This window comes from Cornus florida, unplaced genomic scaffold (assembly GCF_030987335.1).
Source record: "Cornus florida cultivar Cherokee Brave unplaced genomic scaffold, ASM3098733v1 CherokeeBrave_3.0.0_Hap2_Chr02, whole genome shotgun sequence".
In the NCBI taxonomy this organism is placed as follows: domain Eukaryota; kingdom Viridiplantae; phylum Streptophyta; class Magnoliopsida; order Cornales; family Cornaceae; genus Cornus; species Cornus florida.
The window spans coordinates 38,007,339-38,016,806 of NW_026775572.1; the positions used below are offsets into that span (position 1 = coordinate 38,007,339).

At 35.6% G+C, this 9,468-nt stretch overlaps 1 protein-coding gene across 1 annotated transcript; it reads left to right on the forward strand.

The window, feature by feature from the left end:
* The first annotated feature begins 7,470 nt into the window (after positions 1–7,470).
* On the forward strand, positions 7,471–8,910 carry LOC132296077 (F-box/FBD/LRR-repeat protein At1g13570-like). The gene is made up of 3 exons (XM_059794319.1): positions 7,471–7,860; positions 8,601–8,693; positions 8,779–8,910. Exons 1-3 carry the CDS (start codon positions 7,471–7,473, stop codon positions 8,908–8,910), a joined length of 615 nt encoding a protein of 204 aa, XP_059650302.1.
* Positions 8,911–9,468: the final 558 nt, after the last annotated feature.

The window sequence follows — 9,468 nt, forward strand, 5'->3', positions numbered from 1 at the left end:
AATTCACTACACACCTGTAGTTTGTCTTTCCTCCATTCGTCCGTTGCTGTAATCGTTTTTTTAATAGAATCCCACATGATTCTTGCTCACCAACTTGTTCCAAATTTGCCACTCTTTTTGCATAACATCCCACTTATTTTTTAGTTGTTTTTGGTCATATCTTCTTCCGGTTTTTTGCAAATTTTTCTGTCACATTCTTCCAACCAACCTTGTTAAAATGCATATTTGGCTATTACCAACTCGAACTTCCTCTACACAAATATCTATGAAATGCTCATATGCCATAGAATCCCAAATTGCTTTCGAGAACTTTCCATTTGAGGTGGTTTGAATTTCCATCACTCTCCTTCTGACAATCATATAAAATTTATCAAATACTTGAGAATACAACTGTGTTGTTCTAGAAGAATAATTAAATAAATAAAATGGGTGTGTGAACTAGCTTGAAGATGACCAAAGGGTCTTTGGCCCAATGGTATAACCTCCCCCATCCTCAAAGATGAGGGGAGGTGTTTGAGGCCGGGAGTGGGCAAAAAAGTACGTGTATTTGCTTTACCATCCAAAAATAAATAAATAAATAAAACAAGCCGAAGAAGCTACGGTAACATAGCCAACAAAAGTACACTAAATAAACACAGAGTATACTGCATATCTCAACAAGGATAGGCATGTAAAAAACACATCAATGAATCTTATGTAAAAGACTAATTGTCCAATCTCAATGGATCATTTGGTTCAGAGTTCATTCATGTTGAACTTGTGATGGAAATTCATATTGACCTAATTCGAGTAATTCCAATTTTTCGTTACTTTAACAAATTTGGACACTCCTTTCAAAATATTTATAGCAGAAGTAGGTATTTCAACTCTTAATGATTTAGAGTACCATGCAACTATAAACAAGAAATGTTTGTGCCTAAAACAATAGATGGCGTACTCTGAAACAACTAAGATATAAAATTTACGGTTGATAGGGAAAAATATAAACCTACCCTACCCTCGTTAAGATTGATTAGATTTCATTATCAAGGATAATGAAATCAAATCTGACGTGGTTCAACAGGTAAGAATAATCCTACTATAACTGGAGGAGGTCAAAAGGATTAAATCATATACCGACAAATTTGGTAATAAATCTCCTATGATTTCGCACAAGCGAAAGATAAGGTCAACCATCGACATCAGCGGAACGATTTTGATTCCAATCGACAGTCATAAATAGGGCATCAAGCCATTATAGAAGGTACGACATAAAAACTATTATTAATCCCTGCCTTCTTTTTAGACCTCCGTGACTAATTTGATCGTCGGAGAGCTCTTGGCAGGCACCACACTAGTGCCGTCAAGGTTCATCGATCTTCTCCTCTCTTCCTTGCAAGAAAACGATATTATGTCGGACTGCGCGAATTTCAGCCTCAACAGTTGGCGCCGTCTGTGGGAACGACGATTCCCTTGAATCAATTAATTACTCGTTGGGTATATACGTTTGCAGTCCGGTATGGTTACCGAAGGAACACCGTCGCAGTGATCTGGTCAAAGGGTAGAGTCGGGTGAAAACCTGGACGTCCCAAACGACTAGGCATGGCTTGCAGCGTTGGAACTACAGGTTCAAACTCTGAGTCAGGTAATGAACCAGTTGATCCAGCAAAATGCAACGCTCTTGCAACACCTTGTTCCACCGGTTCAACAAAACTTTCCAGGACGAGATCTCTCAAGTCCAAACGGAGGTAATGGGAATCTTGAAGAGAGGGATAATCATTCCCCCCAAAATGAGACTGAAGTGGAACAAAGCCAAGTGGGAACCCGACATAGAGAGGTGGTTCACCCATCTCTCCTACGGAGTTCCCAACCTCCTGAAAGCATAGCCTTCTGTCTTAAGGAAAAGATAAAGAAAGTTACCCATCTCGACTTGCAGATCAAGGATCTCAAGGGGAAAATGAAAGATGTAATGCAGGCTATGAAAGGGAAAGGTCCTACCGTCGTAGATAACCTGGTACAAAGGACCAACTTGCCTTTCAGCCCCTCCGTTATGAAATGTCCACTACCTAGCAAGTTCAGGATGCCCTCGTTTGAAAGCTTCGATGGGACCAAAGATCCCCTCGATCACCTGGAAACTTTCCAAGCTCTTATGCATTTACACGCTGTGCCAGATGAAATCATGTGCCCAGCTTTTCCCACTACACTTAAGGGATCAGCGAGAGTTTGGTTCAACAAGTTGAAGCCAGGAACTATCAACACCTTTGAAGAATTGAGTAAGCAGTTTGTGAGCCACTTCATTGCAGGTCAGAGGCATAGGAGGCCGGCTACCTACCTGTTTACCGTGGAGCAACAAAAGGAAGAGTCGATTCGGGAATACATCACCCGATTCAACGCAGAGATGTTGCAGGTAGAAGAGGCGGACGATAAGGTAGCTTTGACCGCTTTCATAGGAGGACTCCAAACCTCCAGATTCTTGTTCTCCTTAACAAAAGAACCTCCCACCATCATGATAGAGTTGCTGGTCAGAGCGCAAAAACACATCAACGCTGAAGACACCATGAGTGCACAGAAGGAAGGAGAGGACAAGAAGAGGCCAGCCCCTCTCGCCAGGGATGAAAATAATACCAAATATAAGAAATCGTTCTTCAGCCAGAGTGACAGCACATATCATGAGAATGACTCAGATGAGTATACCGACTAGAAATTGTCTCGCAGCTGGAATTAGTCTTATCAAGTCATTCACAATAAAGACTGGGGGCATCTTAGTTAATCATTTTAAATGGAGGGTAGCTTCATCACGTGTTATTTTGTTTTTAATAATGATGGTTTTTAATAAAATTCCTTTTAGTTTATACGTGCAGTATCCCCGTACTATAAGGGATAGTAAATGAGTGTCATGTATTACAAGGACCCGGACTAAGTGAATCCCGTAATCCGTATCCCCGTACTATAAGGGATAGTAAATGAGTGTTCTGTATTACAAGGACTCGGGCTGAATGAATCCCGTAATCCGTATCTCCGTACTATAAGGGAATAGTAAATGAGTGTCCTGTATTACAAGGACTCGGGCTGAATGAATCCTGTCATCCATATCCCCGGACTATATCGGATAAGTATCCTGTATTATCAGGACCCGGGTTGAATGAATCCCGTAATCCATATCCCCGTAATATAAGGGATAATAAATGAATGTCTTGTATTACAAGGACCTGGGTTGGATGAATCCCGTAATTAATACCCCCTTACAATAAGGGATAGTAAATAAAAATCCTTTATTAAAGAGGTGAGCTGAGTAAAACTCAAAAAGTTCAATTCCCTTACTAAAGGGACGAGCTGAGTAAAATTCGTAAAGTTCAATTCCCTTATTAAGGAGTGAAACTCATATAATTTATTCCATTATCAAAGGAAGAGTACTGTTCCCTCGGGTGTAAAAAAAAAAAAAAAAATACTATTTATGAATAGTACCCGCGGGTACTGTTCCATCGGTATTAAAAAAATATATATATTCCCTGAGTTACTATTTATGTGAATAGTACCCACGGGTACTGTTCACCGGGGTTGAAAAAAAAAAAAAAATTATTATTATTATTTATTACATTCCCAAAGCTAGACGTGCAAGCTTGGGAATGGGGGCAACTGATAGGGAAAAATATAAACCTACCCTACCCTCGTTAAGATCGATTAGATTTCATTATCAAGGATAATGAAATCAAATCTGACGTGGTTCAACAGGTAAGAATAATCCTACTATAACTGGAGGAGGTAAAAAGGATTAAATCATATCCCGACAAATCTGGTAATAAATCTCCTATGATTTCGCCCAAGCGGAAGATAAGGTCAACCATCGACATCAGCGGAACGATTTTGATTCCAATCGACAGCCATAAATAGGGCATCAAACCATTAAAGAAGGTACGACGTAAAAACTATTATTAATCCCTGCCTTCTTTTTAGACCTCCGTGACTAATTTGATCATCGGAGAGCTCTTGGCAGGCACCACACCTGTGCCGTCAAGGTTCATCGATCTTCTCCTCTCTTCCTTGCAGGAAAACGGTATCGTATCGGACTGCGCGAATTTCAGCCTCAACAACGGTGAAATTCAAATATTAGACTTATGTCCTAATTCAGATAATCTGCATTGTTACTTTAACACCAAAATAAAAATAAATAAATAAATAAAACAAATTTTGATAAATCTTATGAAAAATCTGACCAACTTTAATGTAAAATCTGAAAATTGTAAAGAATAATTAATCGCGCCATTTTTTTTATGACTTCTATGACTAATTTTCTCCACCTTTAGTTTTTTTATTGACTTCTTCTTAAATTTAGGAATGATAATTTTATTTTGTAATAAGAGCTTGGTAAGTTAACAAAATTAAAAAATAAATCTTAAAAAAAGACCACTTGGTAAATTAAAACTTCTAACTCAATGTAATTATAGTTTTTCAAAAATTAATCAGAATACCAATTGTGTTGTTCTAGAAGAAAAAATACATAAATAAATAAAAATAAGCATGGGAACTACCTGAAGAAGCTACTGTAAACTGGCCCACCGTTGCTTAAGGGTTTGACATTTGACACGGTATTAACCATTTTAAAGTCAATGCTCCAGAACTCAAAGTTCTGTTCATCTCAGGCAGTTATGGAGTTGAATTTATGTGCTTTAGAAACATGAGCATCAGTTTGATGAACATTTCTGTTGATCTGCCTAAAGTCCATAAGGTGAGATATTTTTTGTGTTATTTGGTTTTGTTATGTGAGAACATGAATGGAAATGTGTATATATATATATATATACATATATATTCCTTTCTTGTTGAGAAAATCATTGTGTTAATTTCTTCTTGTTTTCTTCAAAGTTTTTGGGTGCGGTTCCAAGGAGGCTTCCAGCTACAACTAACCACTTGATATTTCTTCATTTTCTCGATTTGCAAAATTTAGAATTTAATAACGTGGATCAGATATCATGCACTCTTTGCTTGCTTATAAGTTTCCCTAATTTGACATGATTTGAAATACTTGTAAGACAGCTAAATCAAGATATATTTTATATATATTTGTTTTAAATACTTAAAATTTCAAAATAGGTCTTTGATTTGATGGTTTTTATAGTCTGTTGCAATAATTGGCCATCCGCTCCAACCGGATTTCCATTATCCGGAAGCACCAAACTCCATGGACATGACCCTGAATAAACTACAAACTGTATAGCTTCTACTGGCCTGTTCGCCTTCATTTCAAAAGTTGATTATTGAACGGAGTAAAACAAATGATTTAGGATTTCAAGACAACGAATGCAATTCTCTCAACCGACAAGAGCAGAATTGATTTACTTGATCCATGCCGGTAATTATAGTCAAAGTTGATCATCTCGTTTTCTCATTGGATATTTGATAAATTGCAACTCAAAATTGATTGATAATATTAACAATTCACCTAATTATTGAATGTATTCACAAATAATTTATTTTTATGTGATTCGTATTGGATCGAGTGAAATTGAATCAGGCCCGATATAAACTGATTTTTTATGGATCTAATTGGTTGACGGGTCAAAATAACATCGAGTGAAATTGAATGATGCCTGATTTTATATGGACAACAAGGTCTAATCTACCTAATCGGGTCCACCTTCAGGTAGGTCGCTTCAATGGCTGTGATCCATCTTCTGTGCGGCGGAGCCAGGACTTGCCCAGCCCCGCCCACCATGCGAATGGTAGTTTATTTATTTTTTATTATGTATATATATGAATTTTTTAGAATCATTATAGAAAAAAAATACCTGAAAGCTTCTTTAAAAAACAAATAGTAAAAGAAAAAGAAGCTTTCAGGTATTTTTTTTCAATTGAATTTAAACAATTCGTTTACTATTTGTTGTCCATGTCAATATAGTTTCACTTCCTCTTTTGGTTTTAGAGCATTTTTATTATTAATTGATTTCTTATTCTGTAGGTAAGTCACAGAGCGAGTGTGAGAGCGAGAGTCAGAGCGAGAAAACGTGAAAATCTAAAAAATTTTAGCGCGAGATATTAGGACATATATTTTATATATTTTTATTTATTTAAATTCACATGCAAATATATTTATTATTATTTATTTCATTAATGATATATGTAATAAATAAGCTAACTTTTCTCACTAATAGATGTGTAATTTATGTGTAAGAACAATACATCTTGGCTTATCAAAATCTTCATAAGGCATGCCAAGAAAATCATTCCATATTCTCATCTACACCATACTCAGTGCTGATATGGACAAATAATAAATGGACATATTCTATTTTAATTATCAAATCATAGATGGTAATCAAATCACCATCTTTGATTTGGTAAGTAGTTATCTACCCACTATATTGAATTTGATAATTAAAGATAACATGTCCATTTATTAGTAGTTTACATCAAGTAAGTATGGTGTAAATCTTCTTTAACTGTGAAGTTTTTTAGTGGTATCTTTTCAAACATACATAATTAATATATATATATATATACGTGGTAGTATAGCAATGTCATAATTAATGTATATATTGAATAATAGTATAAATTATAAATGCATATATGGTAATATAAGTATTTCATAAAGTGAATTCTTATGGAAATTACAAATTAGGAAAACAAATTCTTACAAAAATTGAATTCGCGGATTTTGTACGAATTCACTCCCAAATAACAAATTCGCGTGTAGAGCTTGAGAGCGTTGCCTCTTTGGACAAATTGTGTGACCAAGTTCTGTAGTCATTCTAAGGGACCAATAGGTTGATTTTTCTTAATAGTATTTATCCAGAGTTCGAGAAAGTACATAATATTTGGGGTATTACTCATGGTATGACTCGTGAAAAATGTGGAGCTTTCAAGAAAAAAAGTATAACCGTCCATTACCAGGGGTACCACATATTAAATAGTTCGAGGATAGTGTATATTTTCTCTAGGATCGCATGAAGAAACATATTCCAACTTGAGAAATTCTTAGCATCCATGTCAAACTCTTTTCCAATAATTTTGTCTCTCATATAGAACCAGAAGGATGGAGGAGAACAGTAATGTCTAAAGCAAAAAACGATGATCTGTTTATGCTGTAGATACACATTCAGTTTATATATTTGTACTACTGTATGTGTTTTTTTTTTTGCTTGGCTAAATTACATGTGTGGTTGCTGGTATACTATTTAATTTGTTCCTTCACCAAATATGAAGAGTCATATTTTGAGAGGACAAAAAAAAAAAAAATAATAAATAAATAAATAAATAAATAAATAACTCGTAAACTGCAAGAGTTCAAAACTTGTTGAAAGTATGTATATAACAATGAATTGAATTGTTGGGCTCCATTTAATGTTTATGAGTTCCATATTTTTTTCCTCATTGAATGTTGATGCATGTACATTTACCCAAAGTAAAAAAAAAAAATGCATGTATGTACGTAGGAATTTCATATCTATATAAATTTAATCAAGTCTTTTTGTTCTTTGAATTACCAGAACAACAATGAACTATAGTAACATAGGGGAGGAAGTACATAATGGGACAGAGGATATAATCAGTGACCTGCCCAGAAATGTAATAGACTCCATCCTCGAGTTCATGCCGATGCAAGATGCAGCAAGAACTAGTAACTTGTCCAGAAAGTGGAGGAATATTTGGTCTTCTCACCCAATACCTGTGCTCGATAAGGAGTTCTTTGTGAAGACCTTTGAAACCGAGAGAACCTATGAATTCGAGAAATTAATCAATAAACTACTCTTCAGTCACAATGGTCCCATTCTGAAATTCAGTCTCTACATTCCAGAAGAATATTTTGTTCAGACATTATTAATTGATCAATGGATGCCATTCTTGTCAAAGAATGGTATAAAGGAACTCTTTCTCGATAATCATGTAAATCGTATTACATAACAACTGCCTTCTTGTATTTCCTCCGGTAGAGAATTGAACCATTTGACGCTCTATAACGGCGCCTTCAAGCCGCAGCATCTTTCTGGAGGCTTTCGAAATCTCGTCAGCCTCAATCTAAAGGGAATCTTCTTTGATTCCAATTTTTTGGGAACTCCAGTTTTTAGTGCGCCGTTGCTGTATCGTTTGACAATTGACACCTGTAGTGATATTCACCTTTTTAAAGTCAATGCTCCAAGGCTCAAAGTTTTGTGTGTTACAGAGAGCACCTTAGAAGTATCAGTTTGATTAACTTTTCGGGTGATGTGCCTAGAGTTCAGAGTATATCTTTTGATGGCTTTCTCCTTAAGGTGATATATATCAAGTGTTTTATATATATATATATGGTTGAGTCATGTGAGAACATGAATATATGGAGATTATATCATTTCCTCTTTCTTATTCAGACAAACAGTGTCTTATTTTCATGTTTTGTTCGAAGTTTTTGGCGGCAGGTACTGTTCCAAGGAGGCTCCCAATTATAGCTAACCTTTTGACGTATCTTCTGCTGCAAAATTTAGAATTTAATGATGCGGATCAGTTATCATGCACTCTTTGCTTGCTTAGAAGTTCTCCTAATATGATGTGGCTTGATATATGTGTAAGACAAGTAAATCAAGATATATTGTTTTAAAATTTTAATATTTTCAATGTAAACTGGTTTTTGATTTCATGGTCTTTTATAGGCTGCTGCAACAGCTGACAATGCACTCAAAGCAGCTTTGCACTATCAGGAAACAGCAGATTCCATGGATGAGAGCCTGAGTAAACTTCGAATTGTTAGGATATTTTCTATCAAGGGATCGAGGTCTGAACTACTCTTTTATAAAGCGTGTACTTGCATGTTCCCCTTCGCTTGAAAAGTTGATCGTTGAGCGGAATAAGGAAGCTGATGCCGATGAAGAATTTAGGATTTCAAAACATTTGATGTGCTTCTCTCGAGCATCGTCAAAAGCAGAGCTGATATACTTGGATCCAAGCGAGTTAGTAAACTGAAAATATGTTTTTTTTTTTTTTTTTTCTTTTTCCCGGCCAATTATGACACAGTTCTTATTCATCCTAATCAAAGTACATTTGTGCTGAAGATTTGCTTTTAATTGTTTGAATTAGCCATTATGATATTATTAAATACCTTTTCCAGTCTAGTGGTCCTAGTAGAAAGTGAATGGAATGGAGGCTTGATAATAAAGACTGGATTTTATTATCTTTTAATGATCAAAATCAGCAAGTGTCATCTTGCATGAGTGGTTGGGTTGTTTTTCGTATTCAGAAGTCGATGCAATCATTACTCTCAGTAACGACCCAAAAAGATACCAAAATGATAATAATAAAATATATAAAATTTTGGCATGACCTCCACGGTCCCTCTACAACCTGTTGAAATAAATAAAAATGCAATGGTCTCACTAAGCCTTAAAACTAACCTATCATGTCCCAACGCATAATACAATTATTATATCACATTCCCAAAATGATTCCATTCATATAAAAAGTCTCGTTCCTCCATCTTAACCAAACAAGGAACCCACCTTAGTTACATCAAGTTACAGTCCA

Bases quoted from the DNA above. Each gene is read 5' to 3' on its own strand.
- LOC132296077 (XM_059794319.1), top strand. From the start codon at position 7,471: ATGAACTATAGTAACATAGGGGAGGAAGTACATAATGGGACAGAGGAT. The intron at 7,861-8,600 runs GTAAATCGTATT...GGTCTTTTATAG, and splicing joins AACTCTTTCTCGATAATCAT to GCTGCTGCAACAGCTGACAA. The intron at 8,694-8,778 runs GTTAGGATATTT...TCGCTTGAAAAG, and splicing joins GCCTGAGTAAACTTCGAATT to TTGATCGTTGAGCGGAATAA.